This window comes from Dama dama, chromosome 9 (genome assembly GCF_033118175.1).
Source record: "Dama dama isolate Ldn47 chromosome 9, ASM3311817v1, whole genome shotgun sequence".
Lineage (NCBI taxonomy): Eukaryota > Metazoa > Chordata > Mammalia > Artiodactyla > Cervidae > Dama > Dama dama.
In genome coordinates, this window is record NC_083689.1 from 20395854 (window position 1) to 20413834 (window position 17981).

The 17981-nt window shown below is 51.3% G+C and overlaps 1 protein-coding gene across 1 annotated transcript in view; it reads right to left on the reverse strand.

The window, feature by feature from the left end:
- Nucleotides 1-17981, reverse strand: part of FBN3 (fibrillin 3) — a 72102-nt gene that overhangs the window by 12053 nt on the left and 42068 nt on the right. Inside the window, exons 44-60 of the mRNA XM_061152163.1 lie at nucleotides 17042-17167; nucleotides 16511-16660; nucleotides 13254-13325; nucleotides 9545-9670; nucleotides 9144-9269; nucleotides 8581-8706; nucleotides 8118-8234; nucleotides 6713-6841; nucleotides 5945-6064; nucleotides 4771-4896; nucleotides 4000-4152; nucleotides 3757-3822; nucleotides 3414-3539; nucleotides 2526-2645; nucleotides 2278-2400; nucleotides 1345-1479; nucleotides 1034-1159 (exon numbers count right to left, since the gene is read on the reverse strand). Of these exons, the coding sequence (XP_061008146.1) occupies nucleotides 1034-1159; nucleotides 1345-1479; nucleotides 2278-2400; nucleotides 2526-2645; nucleotides 3414-3539; nucleotides 3757-3822; nucleotides 4000-4152; nucleotides 4771-4896; nucleotides 5945-6064; nucleotides 6713-6841; nucleotides 8118-8234; nucleotides 8581-8706; nucleotides 9144-9269; nucleotides 9545-9670; nucleotides 13254-13325; nucleotides 16511-16660; nucleotides 17042-17167 (2067 nt within the window). The remainder of the gene's footprint in view (nucleotides 1-1033; nucleotides 1160-1344; nucleotides 1480-2277; nucleotides 2401-2525; nucleotides 2646-3413; nucleotides 3540-3756; nucleotides 3823-3999; nucleotides 4153-4770; nucleotides 4897-5944; nucleotides 6065-6712; nucleotides 6842-8117; nucleotides 8235-8580; nucleotides 8707-9143; nucleotides 9270-9544; nucleotides 9671-13253; nucleotides 13326-16510; nucleotides 16661-17041; nucleotides 17168-17981) is intronic.

Consider the following 17981-nt stretch of genomic DNA (forward strand, 5'->3'; position numbering starts at 1 on the left):
CCAAGGGCATCCGCGATGCTGAGAATCCACGCGGAGGTTCCAGCATCTCCTACACGACTGCGCATGTCCACTGGGTGGCCGCTTCTAAACTGCGGTCGCCTAGCACTATGTTGTCGCCCCGCCCCCCGCCTTTGGGTGCATTACGCAGCATGGAAGATCTTACTTCCCCGACCAGGGATCAAACCTTAGCTCCCTGCAGTGGAAGCGTGGAGTCTTAACCAGGGGACCACCAGGGAAGTCTGCCCGCCCACTTCTCGCCCTGGCCTAGCGCTGTGAAACGCCCTCTGGCGGCTGGGGCTGGACTGTGGCAGAACCTAGACTCCAAATCCGAGGGGTACTCTCTGGTCTGCAGATACGGGCGGCTTCCTGAGGTCAAAGGGCAGCATCCCTCTGGCCGCAGGGAGAACGGATGATCAAGGGGTAGCATGGAGGCAAAAGGTCGCGGCCTCCAGGACAGACAGTGGGGCCAGGGCAGAGAGGTGATGTCCACGGAGGTGAGGAGGGGGTCATCCGATTACTTGGGGAGGGTGGCTTGGGGGTCTGGGTGGGAAGCAGGGCATCGCTGAGATGGGGTTCGGGGAGCAGGTACTGAACTTGTTCTAGGGTGAGCTGCATCTGGGGGTCGTGGAGGCTGGGGTGATGCAGGAGGCAGCTGGATACACACGCTTGGCCTGAAACTGAGGGGTGGCGATTGTGCTCCAGGAGCAGAGAGTGTGGAGAGAGAAGGCGACAAGGGGACCAGGACAGATAAGTCGCCCGGACACCTGGTACCACTGGGGTGCCCTCCAGGTTTAGCCCCATGAAGTGGTGAACTTGGGGAGGGCTTCTTCCTGGGTGTGATGATAGACAGGGCAGCGGGGACATGCTGTCACCTTTCGGGGGGGTGGTGACTGAAGGGACGAAGGGAAGCTGGGGGCGTGCGATGAACACATGTATCTGGACTGGCTGGGTACCCCCTCGGTGGCCCCGACCCTGTCCCCGCCTCGGGGAGCTCCCAGGTGGGGGTGCCACACTGGGACTTTGTCACACTCACCCTGGCACTCGGTGAGGCTGGGGCTGGGCTGGTAACCCTCGTCACAGTCACAGTGGAAGCCGCCCACGGTGTTGACGCAGTGGCCGTTGGCACAGGGGCTGGGCTGGGCACGGCATTCATCATCATCTGAGGCAGGAGGGATAAGGCAGGCCGGCGGGGAGGCAGGGAGGCCAGGGTCCCCCAAGCTGGCCTCCACCTCCAGGACCCATGTCTGCCCTCCACCTCCAGGGTCCATGTCCGCCTGCCCGCGTGCCCTCTGGCTTTGAACTCTCCTGTCTATGGTGGGATGGGGTGGGGAAGCCCTTCTGTACCTGTGCAGCCCTCCCCGGAGCCCGGCTGGGGCCTCATGCCTGGGGGGCAGATGCAGGCGAAGGTGCCAATGAGGTTCTTGCACAGCATGCCCCGGGCGTGGCAGTCTTGCTCACCGTCTGCACACTCGTCCACATCTGTGGGCGACCATGGATCGATGGTGCTCATGGCTCAACTCCAGGCTGTGAAAATCTGGACTCTCCCACCCTCCAGTGGCCTCCCAGAGAGGGAGGTCCCGGAAGCACTGCCGAGTGCCCGTTCCTCCCCCACCTGTCCCAGACTTCCTGGGAAGTCAAGTGGGAGGGGATGGTCAGGACTGCCCCAAACACCTGCATCCCCTGCCCACCTCAGGGTCTCTGAGTCTGTGTGACCTTCACCATGGTCCCTGGAACGCTGACCCTGAAACAGCCCTTGAGGGACCAAGTCCCAGGCCAGGGTTTCTACCCTCTACACTATGGACATTTGGGACTCAAAAATTCTTTGTGATAGGAGGCCATTCTGTCCAGTGTAGGATACTGAACAGCAACCTTGGCCACTTGATGCCTGTAGCAACCCCTACCTCTACTCAACTGTGACAATAAAAAGTGTCTCCAGACATTTCCACATGTCCCCAGGGGGAGAAGGGAACAGTCACTGTCCCCACTGTGCTAGCCCATTCAGGGCATGTCCGGTCACCACCAGAGAGGCCTCCGGAGCCACAGTCCTGTTGTTAGACTGAGAAGATACTCCCATTTCATAAAAATAAAAGCAGAACCACCCCTCACAAAAGAGCACCCATTGCACCCTCACATGTCTCAGCTCTCCCGTCACTTTATGACTTAGTACTCATTCCCACTCTTGGAGGCACAGCTCTTATGTCTTCATTTTCTTTCGGGACCAAGGTATGGACAGCCCCAGTGCCCTGTCCATCCACCGCCTGCCTGTGTGGGTCCTACCTCGGCACATGGCCCCATCCTCTCGTAACGCATAGCCGACTGGGCAGGTGCACATGTAGGAGCCCTTGGTGTTGTGGCAGCGGAAGGCGCAGAGCAGGGGGTTCAGGGAGCACTCATCAATGTCTGGAAAGGCCAGTGGAGGTGCTGGGTGGGTGGGGTCGGCCTGCAGGACCTCCTCTCCCTTTCTCAGGTCAGCCCTCCCTCAGCCTCTGTTTCACAGCCCCGGGTCTGGGCAGGCCGAGACTTACCCTCGCAGGTCATCATGGGACCAGGTTCGAAGCCATCTGCACAGGCACATTCGAAGCCTCCTATGACATTGGTGCAGGTACCTTCCCCACAGGGGTGCCCGATGGAGCACTCATCTGTGTCTGCAGTGGGGAGGTAAGGGGGTGGTCAGGGCCTTCAGGGAGCCCCCACCCTTGACATGATCCTGTCTGCCTCCTGCTGAGTGTCTACAGACTGGACAGGGCTAGATCTGCTGCACCTTGAGGGCTGGACTCAGGGCAGAGGCATGCGGTAAGTGAATAAGTGAATACGTGAATGAGGGACTTCCTGGTGGCCTGGTGGCTAAGATTCTGTGCTCCCAATGCAGGAGACCAGGGTTCCATGCCTGGTCAGGGAACTAGATCCCACATGCTGCAACTGAGTTCACATGCTAAAACTAAAGATCCCGCATGCTGCAATGAAGAGTTCACACACCATAACTAAGATCCCGCGTGCTGCAACTAAGACTTGATGCAGCCAATTAAATAAATATTAAAAACAAATAATAAAAGCTTTAAAAATAGGTGAATGAGTAAATGAGGAAGTAAATGAATGAGCAAGTAAGCTAGTGAATGAATGAGCAAGAGAGTAAATGAATGAGTAAATGAATGAATGAATAAGTGTGAGAATGTGTGAATAAATGAATAAGTGAATAGGTGAAAGAGTGAGTAAATTAATAACTCTGCAAATGCATGAATGAATTAGTGAATGAGTAAATGAATAAGTGAATGAGCGAGTAAACTTTGGTGAGATGGACAGGTGGGTGGACAAAGTGATAGTGGCTGAGAGGCGGGGTGTTCCCTTGGGTGGCATGTGCCCTCCCCAGCTCCTTCCTTTCCTGGGAAGCAAGCTGGGGTGGGCTAGTCCCTCACCCACGCAGCTGACACCCGTGAAGTCCAGGCTGTAACCAAAGGGACACTCGCAGCGGAATGAGCCATCGGTGTTGACGCAAAGGCCATTAGTGCAGACGCCAGGGGTCTCCGCACACTCGTTTACATCTGCAAGTGGCAGGGGTTGCAGTCCTCTGTCACGCCCTGGCCACAATCAGGGTCTCTTCCTTCCCTTCAAGGAGGTGGGGGGTTGTCCAGGGCCACCCATGGGTCAAAGAGGGAACCTGAGACTGGGGAACCAGGGCAGAGCTCAGACAGGGCTGGGCAGGAATGCAGGAGGCTGCGGTGGCCTCGGGGGGTCTCAGCACGTGGGTGAGAAGCTCACCTTCCCTGGAGTCATCTGGGCCTGGGACTGCCCCGTGACCAAAGGGACACAGCTCCTGAAAGGCGACTGGACAGCAAGAGGGGAAGGGAGGTGAGGGTCTGTGGCCGGGTGCAGTCCCCAGCATCCCCTTGTGTGTGGGGAAGGCTGGAGTAAGAATGGAAGGACAGCAGACAGGGGAGGGGCGGGGGGCACGGAGGGGGCAGGCAGGAAGGACCAGGGGAGACTGGGCGGGGGGGCCCTCACCACTGCCTTCTTGGGGACACAGCTCGCAGGGGTCATTCCAGCCCTCGCCAGGCCTCTGGCTACAACAGCACCGGGCCTTGGTGGTGTTGAAAGCTTTGGGTACTGAGCACTTTCCGGCCTCGAAATGGGTGAAGCAGAAACTCTGCCGTGTGTCTGTGGGGGTGATTCCCCAGAGAAACTGCTAGAAGGGCCAGCCACCCCCAGTTCTTGTGAATGGGGTGGGCCTGACCCTACCAGCAGCCAATCAGAACAGCTCAGGATCACTCCGTGGTGATTGGTTCAGGGACGAACATGTGACCCACCCTGGGCCAATGAGGGTCAGTCCTGGGGCTTTTGCTGAGAATCTGAGAATCCTTTCCAGCAACACCCTGCATTCACAGCTGTGGCAGAATGGGCAACCTAGCCATGTAATTCTTGGGTCAGAATCCCCTTCTTGGAGAGGCAAAGCAGCTCATTCCAAAGAGCCAGAGGACCCCAGACTTCAGACCCCAAACTCTCATTACTGACGCCCGTTCCCTAGCCTGAGCCTTCACTGACATGATAACGGCTCTACAGACAGACGGAGGGGTTTGGCTCACCACTGGCTCCCAGAATGACAAATACTGGGTGAGTTGCCCTAACCCGGGAGAGAAGAGACAGCTTCACACTGGACAAGGCTCCTGGAGACCCACACAAGAAACTGCAAGTCCCCTTTCTGGGTGATGTAGCTCTTCCCCCGCCCCACCTCCCACCTCTTCCCTCATCCTGGGTGCTCCCTGGCTCCAGACTCACCAAAGCAACGGTGCCCGTTGTCAGACAGGACAAAGTCAGGTGGGCAGAGGCAATCAAAGCTTCCGGCGCTGTTGGTACAGGAGCCAAAAAGGCACAGGTTGGGCTCTTCGGAGCACTCGTCGATGTCTGGAGGGGCAGGGACACGAAGTGAGGGGGGATGCAGCAGGCCTTCCACTGGTGGGGCAGCGTCAGCTGCTGGGAGGGGCAGATGGGGTGGGGGCCCAGCCCGGGAGGATGCAGGGACTGTTGCGGGGCGGGGTCCCCAGGGCTCAGGATGAGCCAGAGCACCAGGCAGGCAGTGTGTGTGTGTGTGTCTTTCATAGAAGGTGTCTCCAGGGTAGAGGTCATGGTCAGGAAAAGTTCATCATTAGAGACTCAATGTGTACAGAGCTAACCAAGACTGGTCCCCTGGAGAAGGGAATGGTAACCTACTGCAGTATTCTTGCCTGGAAAATCCCATGGACAGGGGAGCTACAGCTCATGGGTTCGCAAAGAGTCAGACATGCCTGAGTGACTAAACCACCACCAACCAAGACTGAGTTAGCTCACATTATACTAGGCTAGTCCATCTGCTTAGGCCAGACTGGCCCAGGTTAGCCCAGGTCGCACAAGCCTAATCCAAGTGAATGAATGGTGGTCAGGCCAGACTGCTCCAGATTAGCATGGAATATACAAGTCACCCAGGTGTGGAATAATACTGGAGCTCAGGTCAGACCAGTCCTCGACCACCAGTCATCGACTGAGGAATTCCACGTTTGGGCCAGTGAGACCCACACCCATGCCCACTTCATGGGATTCATGAGGAAGCCTGGGGGCCCCAGAGAGAGAGAGCCCTGAGCCAAGAGAGCATCTTAATAACAATAAAAGTGTATAGAGCTGCATTGAGCACTGTGCTAAGGGCATCTTGCGTGTGTGAGTGATTCGGTTTTATTTTTTAATTTTTGGCTGCACCACAGGCATGTGGGATCCTAGCTCCCTGACCAGGGTTCGAACCCACGTCCCCCGAGTTGGAAGCGAGGATTCTATACAACTGGACTACCAAGGAAGTCCCCTAAATGCGTCTTTTCACTCACCACCAGTCCAGCTGGCATTCCCATTTTACAGATGGAGGAACAGAGGCCCAGAGGTGCCCCCACCCCGGCCCCAGAGCTGGGAGGTGAGGCCAGATACTCACCAACACAATGGTCGCTCTGCACCTGGAAGCCGGGGGGACAAATGCAGCGGAAGGAGCCCTCGAGGTTCTGGCAAGTGCCTGGCAGGCAGGTTCCCGGAAGGCTGAGACACTCGTTGGTGTCTGTGGAGAGGAGGAGGAGGGGTCTCAGCACTAGCTGGGGGGCAGGGACTCGCCCGGGACTGAGACCAGCACCTATGGTCACAGCATAATGGCCAAGGGCCCCCAGACAAGCCCTCCTGGAACCAGAGGAAGGGCTGAGCCTTGGGAAAACAAAGACATCTGGTGAAGAGTATTCTGGGTCCTGGTGGGGGTTATAAGTGGAGCCAGGTGTTGTCCAGGGGAAGGGGGAGTGAAGTTCCTAATCTCAAGCCACTTTCAGACCCCTTTCATGCTTTCCACGTCATCCACGCAGCTCCTCTATTATTCTATACATCATAAAACTTGGATTTTCAAGACAGTCATTCTCTAAACCACAAACCTGGTGAAAATGTGGGTGTGATGTGCTGGTTCTCTTTTTATACCTTAAAATAAATGTATGGTTATGAAATGGAGTCATGCCCCCTCAAAAGTACCAACTGCAGGTTAGCTTGGAGCAGGGGCTGGCTGAGATGGCTTCCAGCACCATGGTGAAGGAATGGCAATCCACTCCTGTATTCTTGCCTGGAGAATTCCATACAGAGGAGCCTAGCAGGCTACCGTCTATGGGGCCACAAAGAGTCAGACATGACTTGAGTGGCTAACACACACACACACCATGGTGAGACTCACCTATGCAGTTCTTCCCATCACTTGTGAGCTCAAAGCCATCCTTGCAGAGGCAGTGGAAGGAGCCAGCCGTGTTGAGGCACTGGCCAAATTGGCACACCTGCCCCACCATGGTGGTGCACTCATCCATGTCTGCAGAGGGAAGATGGGCCAGCAGGGTTACCCACAGAACCTAAGGCTCTGAGCCTCCCTTGCACTTTTATTCAAAAAATTGACTTGATGGCTGTGACTTCAATTTATTGAGCACTTACATGCCAGTTGTATATTAACTCTCCAACTATCCTATGAAGCAGACACCAGTATTTTCTAATATGAGCATTGTAATGCTATGCATTTGCCTATAGGTCCTGCCTTAGTTGCATCCCACAAATTTTATGTTGTATTTTATTTTCATTTAATTCAAAATGTTTTCTAATTTTTCTTATGATTCCTTCTTTTATCTATGGGTTCTTTAGGAGTACATTGCTTAATTTCCACATATTTAGGGATTTTCTGGAGATCTTTTTGTGACTGATTACTACAATAGTTTAATTCCCTTACATTCTGAGAACCTACCTTGTGTAACCTCAATTAAAAAAAAAAAACAACTTTGTTTTATGGCCCAGAATATGATCTTTCCTGGTGAATGTTCATGTACACCTAAGAATAATGTATATTCTGGAATGTTCCAAAAATATAATTTGGGTCTAGGTGGTTCATAGTACTGTTGAGGTGTTTTATATTCTTACTGATCTTCTACTTTTCCCTCTATTACTGAGGGAGGAGAGTTGAGGTCTCTAACCATAACTGTGAGTTTGTCTATTTCATTTTTAGTTCTGTCAATTTTTACTTCCTACCTTTTGAAGCTCATTATTAGCTGCATAAGCATTTATGATTGTTATGTCTTCTGAGAGAACTGACTCCTTACAATACATACACTGACTCTATTTCTGGTAATATTCTTTGTCCAGAAGTCAATTTGCTCTGATATTAAGATAGGTAGGTACTACTATTTCTATTAATTTCCTTTTTACAGAGGAGGAAAGTAAAGTGCAGAGAGGTTAAGTGACTTGCCTAGGGTCACACAGCTGGCAGATGGCAAAGCTGGGATTTGAACTCATACCACTTGAACTTGTAATCTACACTTTCAACCACTGTACTAAATTACCAGCGTCTTGCCTTCACTGTTCACCTTCCTCTCTGTATTGGCCATCTCCTCCTTATCAACCTGAGTGTAAGCTCTGGGAAGGGACCCCTGGCACCTGACAACTGCAGGCATTTGGAGAACTTGTGGTTAACTACTTTTCAATCTCCTGAGGTCGTTTACTGGAGGCATCCCCAGGTTGAGATCCTTTATTTCAGAGAGGTGGTGCCTCTCAAGCCAAGGATCAGCTTTTCAGTGAGGGTGCACTGAGGCTGGGCAGCTTACCCACGCAATCTCCGTTGTGTGTTGCCACAAAACCGGGGAAGCAGAGGCAGTTGTAGGAGCCGACAATGTTCTTGCAGGTCCCATTCCCACACGGCTGCCGGTCACACTCGTCGACATCTGCCAGAGCAAAGCCCCCGACCTCTGGCCAGCTCACCCAGGGCAACAGGCAGCTTGGGGACTGAGGGCCTGACTGGACCCAGCCCCCTTCTCCGGTACCCAGCCCTGCCCACATGGATGGGAAATATATCCCTGGTACTATTTACTATCCCCATTTTACAGATGAGAAAACTGAGGTACAGAGAGATGAGTAAGTTATTCAACCCGGGTGTCAGGGGCCAGGACTCAAACTTGTGAGTCAGTGAACCAGGATGAGCAGAAGCACCAGCCCCACCCCAGGGGAGGTGCAGACCCATGACCTCCTCATGACCTGGTCATTGAGGCGGGAGCAGGCGGGCACTCTTACCCATGCACAGGGTCTGGTCTGCTGAGGCCCGGAAGCCACGGTGACACAGACACATGTAGCTGTCCACTGTGTCCATGCAGTCGCCGTGGCTACAGGCATTCGGGATCTCTCGACACTCGTTCCGTCCTGAGGAAGGGCAGGCAGCACAGTGTCCCCAGGGCTCCCACCCACAGCATGTCCTGGGCCGTCACATGCTGCAGCTGGGGAGCCCGACCCTTCCAGGAAGATCCCCCTGTGAGCTATTGCCCCAGGGGAGACACTTCACCTCCTGTTTCATCCTCTCGACTCCCCCGTTAACAGATGCCCTCGGCACCCCCACCCCAAAGTACAGCCAAGGTGGCAACTCCAGCGATTAGGACTGTGCGCTTCCACTGCGGGGGGCGCGGGTTTGATCGCTGGTCCGAGAACTAAAGTCCCTCATTTAAAGTGACATGGCCAAAAAAAAGAAAAAACTACAGCCAAGGAGCAAAGTCTGGACAGGCCCATGCCCTACCCAAGTCCCAGCAGGAGGCAGAGTCTGGCTTTGTCCTACTCCTTCACCTCCTGACTGTGTCCCCACTTACCCACACAAGCCCCGCCTGGCGACAGCTTGTACCCTTGGGCACACTTGCAGCGGTAGCTGCCAGCGATGTTGATGCAGTCGGCATTCTGCTGGCAGGGGTTCTCCCCGCTGGTGCACTCATCCACGTCTGGGGAGTACAGCCAGCCAGGTGGGGGGAGTGAAAGAAAATCTTTTCCTGCAGAATCAAACCCTAAATCCAGCCCCCTCCCCCTGGTTTTCCCAGAAGCAGCTAGAACCACATGGAGGGGGATGACGTGGGATGGAGCCCCTCAGAAAGGCGTTAGCCCCATAGGCAGAGGGGGAAACTGAGATTCGTGGAATTTAAATGACTTGCCCGGAGAGCACAGGGTGGGAGAAGGACCAGGATCCCACCCAGGGGTGGGGGTAGGGGCGCGGCGGCACCTTCGCAGACCAGCAGCAGGCTGTTGTAGCTGAAGCCCGCAGGGCACTCGCAGCGGAAGCTCCCGATCTGGTTGATGCAGATGCCGCTGGCACAGATGGCGGGGATCTCCCCGCACTCGTCGATGTCTGGGGAGGTCACCAGCTGTCAGGGCAGCCCAGCCCCTGGCATCGTCTGGGGACCCTGACCTAAGAGATCGTGCCACCGGGGAGAACTTGTGTGTCCACAAGTCAGCCTTCAGTTGAAAAATTCTGCCATGGCTAACCTAGAACTGCTAACAGCGGAAAGAAATCAGGATGCGAGAGGGAAGGCAGAAGGGGAGAGGGCATCTTTCTCAACAAAAATGCACATTGGCTGTGACCCAGCACATTTGGGTGTGTGTGTGTGTGTGTGTGTGTGTGTGTGTGTGCAAGCCTGCTATTCTGGGGTCTCTGGAATGAAGCAGCCCCATGTGTCAGCAGGAAGTTGCATGAGAGGACCTGCGATGATGTTTAGCAAGAAACCAGAAACATCAAAGGAGGAATGGATGACAAAATGTGGTCTCTCCCACTGCAGGGGACACAGGTTTGATCCCTGGTCAGGGAAGAGCCTGCATGCCACATGGTCAAAAAAACCCATTTATTAATGTGGCTATCTATTTTACCACCACAATATTGTAAAGTAATTATACTCTAATTAAAAAAATATTAAAAAATTAAAAAATAAAAAAAAATTTAAAAAGATAAAAAATGTCTTTTCATAGAAGAGAATACCATTCAGCCTGAAGAAGGGGTGAAGCACTGACACTCGCTACAATATGGCTGAACCTTGGAAACATGAAGCTTAATGAGAGAAGCCAGTCCCAAAAGAACAAACACCATATGATACCATTTATATGAAATGTCCAGAACAGACACATCCAAAGAGACAGAAAGCAGACTAGTGGTTGCCAGGGGGCTGGGGGAACAGAGAATGAGGAATGATTGTTTATAGGGACGGAGTTTCTTTTTATGTGATGGAATGCTCTAAACTTGAATTGAAGTGATGGAGCACAACTCTGTGAATATATGAAAACCCACTGAACTGTGCACTTTTTCTTTTTTCCTTTGACCACACCTCATGGCATGTGGAATTTCCTAGACTAGGGATCAAACCCATGCCCCTTACAGTGAAAGGACAGAACCTTAACCCCTAGACCACCAAGGGAGCCCCTGAACTGTGCACTTTTGATGGGTGAAGTGTATGGTGTGTGAATTATATCTCAGGAGAGCTATTGTTTTATTTATATGAGATCCTGGAATCTGCCTAAGTGTCCATCCGCGGGGAACTGACTTATGACCTGGGATGTGACCGCACTTGGAATACTACAAAGCAGGACATAGAAGGGAGCAGTGCTGTGTGTAGTAGCACTGGCCGGTTCTTCACGACTCTTTTCCAGGGGAAAAAAGCAAGTTTTTTTTTTTTTTAATTGTCCTACAGACAATACCTGGGAAAGCATAGGATTTATGTCCAACTCCCAGAAAACAACGCCATACATTTTCAACAGGGGGGAACCTCAATATGTGTTTAAATGCATGAAGAAGGCACTAGAAAGAAGTACTCCAGGCATAAAGCACGAGTTATATCTCAATAAAGCTGTTGTCTATAATGAAGAACCTGGAATCAGCCTAAGTGTCCACCCACGAGGGACTGATTTATGACCCTGGACCCTTGGGAGAGGGGGAAGGATCCTGAGATTTGAAGGGGTGGCTGGAGGGGAATCAGATCTCATCTGCTGTGTTCCAATTGTTGAAAGTAAGGAGAGCAACTTCCCTGGTGGTCCAGGGGCTAAGACTCCAAGCTCCCAATGCAGGGGCCAGGGTTCCATCCCTGGTCAGGGAATGGATCTCGCACGTTGCAACAAAGATCGAAGATCTTGCATGCCACAACTAAGACCCAGGGCAGCTAAATTAATTACTTAATTAATTTTTAAAAAAAAGAAATAAGGAGACTACATCCATGGGATGAAGACAACTGAAAATAGGTTTATCAATTAAATACCGCACAGCTGAAATTTGGCATTCAAGTACAAGATCTCATTTAACTTACATTGTACAAGACCTCATTTAACTCTGATCCATGCTGCAACATGGGTAAATCTTGGGGACATTATGCTGAGTGAAATAAGCCAGATATATAATAAAAGGACTCTTGAGAGTCCTGTGGATTGCAAGGAGATCAAACCAGTCAATCCTGAAGGAAGTTCAGTTTAGTTCAGTAGCTGAGTTGTGTCTGACTCTTTGCGACCCCATGGACTGCAGCACGCCAGGCTTCCCTGTCCATCACCAACTCCTGGAGCTTACTCACACTCATGTCCATTAAGTCAGTGATGCCATCCAACCAGCTCATCCTCTGTCGTCCCCTTCCCCTCCTGCCTTCAATCTTTCCCAGCATCAGGGTCTTTTCCAATGAGTCAGTTCTTCGAATCAGGTGGCCAAAGTATTGGAGTTTCAGCTTCAGCATCAGTCCTTCCAATGAATATTCAGGACTGATTTTCATGGCAAATAGATGGGAAAACAATGGAAACAGTGACAGACTTTATTTTCTTGGGCTCCAAAATCACTGCAGATGGTGACTGCAGCCATGAAATTAAGACGCTTGCTCCTTGGAAGAAAAGCTATGCAACAGCATATTAAAAAGCAGAGACGTTACTTTGCCAACAAAGGTCCATCTAGTCAGAGCTATGGTTTTTCCAGTAGTCATGTACGGATGTGAGAGTTGGACTATAAAGAAAACTGAGCGCCGAAGAATTGATGCTTTCGAACTGTGGTGTTGGAGAAGACTCTTGAGAGTCTCTTGGACTGCAAGGAGATCCAACCAGTCTATCCTAAAGGAAATCCTGAAGGGAATCAACCCTGAATATTCAATGGAAGGGCTGATGCTGAAGCTGAAGCTGCAATATTTTGGCCACCTGATGCAAAGAGTCGACTCATTGGAAAATACCCTGATGCTGGGAAAATTGAAGGCAGGAGGAGATGGGGGCAACAGAAAATGAGGTGGTTGGATGGTATCACCAACTCAATGGACATGAGTTTGAGCAAACTCCAGGAGATAGCGGAGGACAGGGAAGTCTGGCGTGCTGCAGTCCATGGGGTCGCAAAGAGTCAGACACAACTTAGCAACTGAACAACAACAGCAAACAAAAAGGACAAGTAATGTCTGATTCTGTTTCTGTGAGGTGAAGTTTATGGAGACCACAGTTCTCCTTAAATTGTGGACCTCTACCACAGACCTCTACCACAGTTCAAAGGTAGAAGGGGGGTTCCCAGGAGCTGGGGGAAGGGGTGGGGAGTCAGTGTTTCATGGGAACAGACTTTCAGTAGGGGAAGATGACAAAGTTCTGGAGATGGATGATGGGGATGGTTGCACAACAGTGTGAATGTATTTAATGTTATGAATTGGATACTTAAAAATGTTAAAAACAGCCAATTTTCTGTTATGGGTATTTTAGCCGAATTTTTAAAAATGAAGAACAATTTACTAAAAATACTCTCTGCTTAAAGAAAAAAAGGAGCAGGATTGAGGGGCAGGATTCCTGGCCCAGGGAGACGGAAGAGTGAGGGTGTGGGGTAGAGGAGGATGGAGGGAAAGAGTTGTGGGAGAGGTGAAAAAGGGGGGCAGGGCTCGGGGCACAGAGTGACCAGGGGCTCCAGGGAGTGGTGGGGGGGAGAAGGGGACATGGAGGTCACTCACCAAGGGGCTTCCCTGTGTGGATGTCGATGACAAACCCGGGAACCTGGTTTCCACACAGGATCTGGTAATCCACTGTGCAAAGGAAAACAGGGGAGTGGGGGCTGGGGCTGCAGCCGTGCTAGGAGGACCCCTCCTCTTGTCTCTGATCACCTGGTCTATCCCTGCAGCCCGGTGCTCACCTGGCCTCTGATAACTCCCTCCACCCTGACCAGCGCCGGGAAGGTTACAGGCCCCTGTGCTGTGTGATCTTCCAACACACAGGCACATCTCTTCTCTCTGTGACAGCCACCAGCCACGCCCCACCATCCTCACCATAAAATGCAGACTCTACAGTCTGGACCCCCAGACCTTCCTCTCTTCCCCAGCCCCACCTTTCTGCCAACAGGAACTCCTGCCCTCCTGTTACCCTGACTTCATTACACATCTGGATATTCCTGCTCTGTTACGCTACCACAACTTTGCACATACTGTTCCCTTTGCTGTTCCCTAGCACAGTCTGCTTCAGCCTTGAGGATGCAGGGCAGCTCATCACTCTGGCCATGGACAGAGGATGATACTATCCTTTGGCTCCCTTGGGCAATTCATTGTTGTTGTTGTTGAGTCACTAAGTCACGTCCAACTCTTTACATTCTCCTGAACTGCAGTCCACCAGGCTCCTCTGTCCATGGGGTTTCCCAGGCGAGAATACTGGACGGGGTTGCCATTTCCTCCTCCATGGGATCTTCCCAATCTAGGGATTGAACCTGTGTCTCCTGCACTGGCAGGTGGATTCTTTACCACTGAGCCAGCTGGGAAGTCCCCTGGGCAATTCACACTCTAATTATATCCCACTCCTGACACCAAGATTCTGCTTACCTGACCTCAGTCCCCCGAAGGGTGGGTGTTCCTGGACCCACCTGACAGACATCATCAGGCATTAGGTTGGTGCTCCCTTTCCCCAGGTCCCTGCCTTGCCCCTCACTCACTCTTCTGCCTGCATCATGATGAGAACATGATGGCCACTGAGCCTACTATGAACTTCTGCTCGTCAATATTCGACCTGCAGCTCAGATTCAGGTGCACACAATTCAGGCAGGTAGCCAAGTCCCAGAACATAATCTGAGTGACATTTGATCTATCTTGATGATCTCATGACCATACTTGGCCATCTGCAGTTTCCTCCCAGACTGCACAGTTTGGGTCTACCATATTCTTATTTTCTAGAATACAGAACAGGGTCTGGCACCCAGAGATACCCAATAATGACCCCTCCCTACTCCACTGTGCTGGGTTGAACAATGACCCTCCGACCCCCAAAGTTCCCGTCTACCTAGACTTTCTGGGGCCTTTTTTAGAAATAGGATCTTTGCAGATTTAATCAAGTTGAGGTGATCGTAGATCAGGGTAGCCCTAATGCAATGACTGGGCTTCACTGGTGGCTCAGATGGTAAAGAATCTGCCTGCAATGCAGGAGATGTGGGTTCAATCCCTGAGTCAGGAAGACCCCCTGGAGAAGGGAGTGGCTGCCCATCCCAGTGTTCTTGACTGGAGAATCCCATAGACTGAGGAGCCTGGCAGGCTACAGTCCATGGGGTCTCAAAGAGTCAGACACGACTGAGTGACTAGGCACACACACACACACAGTGCAATGACTGGTGTCCTTATAAGAAAAGGAGAGATGGGTGGAGACCCGAGGAGAGGTCATGTGAGCTGAAGGCAGAGACAGGGATGATGCAGGCACAAGCCAAGCAACACCACCAGAAGGGTGGACCACCAGAGGGTGGACAAGGCAAGAAAGAATTCTGCCCTCGAGCCTCTGGAGGAAGAATAACCCTGCTCACACCTTCACTTCTGACTTCTAGCCTCCATGACTGTGAGAAAATACATTTCTGTTTGTTTGGTTGGCTGGTTTTGGCCACAATGGGCAGGATGTGGGATCTTAGTTTCCCGATCAGGGCTCGAACCCACTACCCCTGCATTAGGAGCATGGAGTTTTAACCACTAGACTGCCAGGGAAGTCCCCCATATTTCTTTTTTTAAAGCCATCAAGTCTGTGGTATTTGTTGCCACAACCCTAGGGAACTCATTGTCTCAGTTCAGGCTGCTATAAGGAAATACCGTAGACAGGGTAGCTTCAATAACAAACATTTACTTCTCATAATTCTGCAGGCTGCAAAGTTGAAGGTCAAGGCACCAGCAGATCTGGTGTCGGGTGAGAAGTCTTCCTGTCTGTTTTCCTGCTGTGTCTTCACATGGCGAACACAGAGCAACTCTTATGTCTCTTCTTATAAGGGCACTAATCCCATTTAGAGGGCTCAATCCACATGACCTAATTAACTTCCAAAGGCGCCACCTCCAAACACTATTATTACACTGGGGGTTAGGGCTTCAACATATGAAATTTGGGATGGGGAACACAAGCGTTCATTCCATAGCACTAATACGCCTGTCAAACCAGTCAATCCTAAAGGAAATCAACCCTGAATATTCATTGGGATGACTGATGCTGAAGCTCCAATACTTTGGCCACCTGAGGCGAAAAGCCAACACACTGGAAAAGGCCCTGATGCTAGGAAAGATTGAGGTCAAGAGGAGAAGGGGGCGACAGAGGATGAGATGGTTGGATGGCATCACTGACTCAATGGACGAGTTTGGGCAAACTCTGGGAGATAGTGGAGGACAGGGGAGGCTGGCACACTGCAGTTTATGGGGTAGCAAAGAGTCAGACGTGATTGAGAGACTGAACAATATACTTGTAATCTTTGGCTGCCCTCTCCGGTCACCACTCCATTCCTGCAGCTCTTTCTGATGCCCGGCTGGCTGATAGATTTTTCTAATAGAGCTCATCCCCACTGCTTTTAGGGTTTTTCTCCTGCTGTCCCCTGCCTGGAACACCCTTCTTCAACCCAATTGACATTTCTGTAATCCTTTCCAGAGCTTCTATGAGCTCACTACCTTCCCAGCTCATGGGACCCTGGTGTCTCTGACCACTTCTGTTTTTCGCTCTTCGTCCCATGCATTCACTGACACCCCCACACCCCCAGATAATCTGTGAGTCTTCAAGGTCCTTTAAACCAGATGAAAGCCTTGCTGAATTCCACAAGTCTGCAAAATAAGGATATATTGATTTTCCCCATACACTGATCGGGATGGAAATTCAACTCTTTGGCTCTAATCAAAACAACAGACTCATCCAGGAGTCCTAAGTGCAGCAGGCTGCCTTAAATACAGCACTGAAAAGGGCCAGACTGGAAAGAAGGCAGGGGAGGGGCACTCACGACTGGCGGGGGTCGGGCAGGCCTCACAGGGTCTATTCCAGGCCTGGCCGATATTGTAGGAGCAGCAGCACATCTTCCGGGTCACGTTAAAGGCCAGCTCATTCCGACACGTGCTGTTGTAATGCCGGAAGCAGACGCTCTTCCTCATGTCTGCAGTTGGGTTGGGGAGAAGGATGTAGGTAAGAGACACCAGAGGAAGACAGCCAGAAAGGCAGAAGTCCATTCACAAATCCATTTGAAACTACTGGCTTGACTTCTCTGAGGCAACACACAGGAGAGTGCCATGCACATGTTAACCTTTCTTGGGCAGTGCACAACCTGGACAACCAGTCATGGCAGCCCTGGGCCCCTGAGCCCTGCAGCCTTGTTCACTGCTGCATAGCAGCATTTCAAATACACTCACCCTTCATCTCTCCTCCAACAAACATGCCTCTCCACACTTTTTCAAGGATTGGAGACTTCCAGAAGCCCCTCCCATAGGCTAGTGCTTTTTTCAAAACCACTGGTCTCTCTCATCATCATACTTCATACCCATGCAGTTGTTGCCACCGTTGACTTGCAGGTATTCCATAGGGCAGACACAAGTGTAGTTCCCCAGAGTGTTGTAGCAGGTACCAGCGCCACAGATGCCTGAGTGTGCAGAGCATTCGTCGATGTCTGCAAGGGAGGGAGGAATTGTCTGTATCCAGGAATCATCTGGATAACTCCCCACCCCAGGTCTGCCAGAAACACTTTACTACATGCTTGAGTCTAGTTTCAAGATTAGCTTCAAATGCAGATACCTTAGTGATGTGGAAAGACACGGCATGGTGTTAGGTGGGGAAAACAGTTTACTATGATCCCTGCTCTATTAAGAAAAAATATGACCTGAGCTTACAAATATTATCACCAAGAGTGGGGCAATCCCATGCTTCCCAGTGTGATGCAATAGGAAGCAAGAGTCCTTCGAATAAAATATTCTTGAAAGAAAAACGTTGATTCTCAATCAGATCAACCCCCTAGTCCAGAGGCAGCAAACTTTTTCTGCAAAGCAAATTGCTGCTTAGTCGCTTAGTTGTGTCTGATCCTTTTGTGACCCCATGGAATGTAGCCCACCAGGCTCCTCTGTCCATGGGATTCTCCAGGCAAGAATACTGGAGTGGGTTGCCTTTCCTTCTCCAGGGGATCTTCCCAACCCAGGGATCAAACCCATGTCTCTTCTGTCTCCTGCACTGCAGGCAGATTCTTTACTCCTAAGCCACCCGGGCTTTTTTTTTGTATTGTCAGGCAACAATGGTCTCTGATGAGCTTTTCACACTGCCGTGGGAGCGTGCAGGCAGCCATAGACAATGAGTCATAGACAATGAGTAAACAAATTAGCATGCTATGCTCTAATAAAACTTGATTTATGGCCACTGAAATGTGAGTTTCATGTCATTTTCATGTGGCTCAAGATATTATTCTTCTTCTGATTTTTTTTTCCAATAATTTT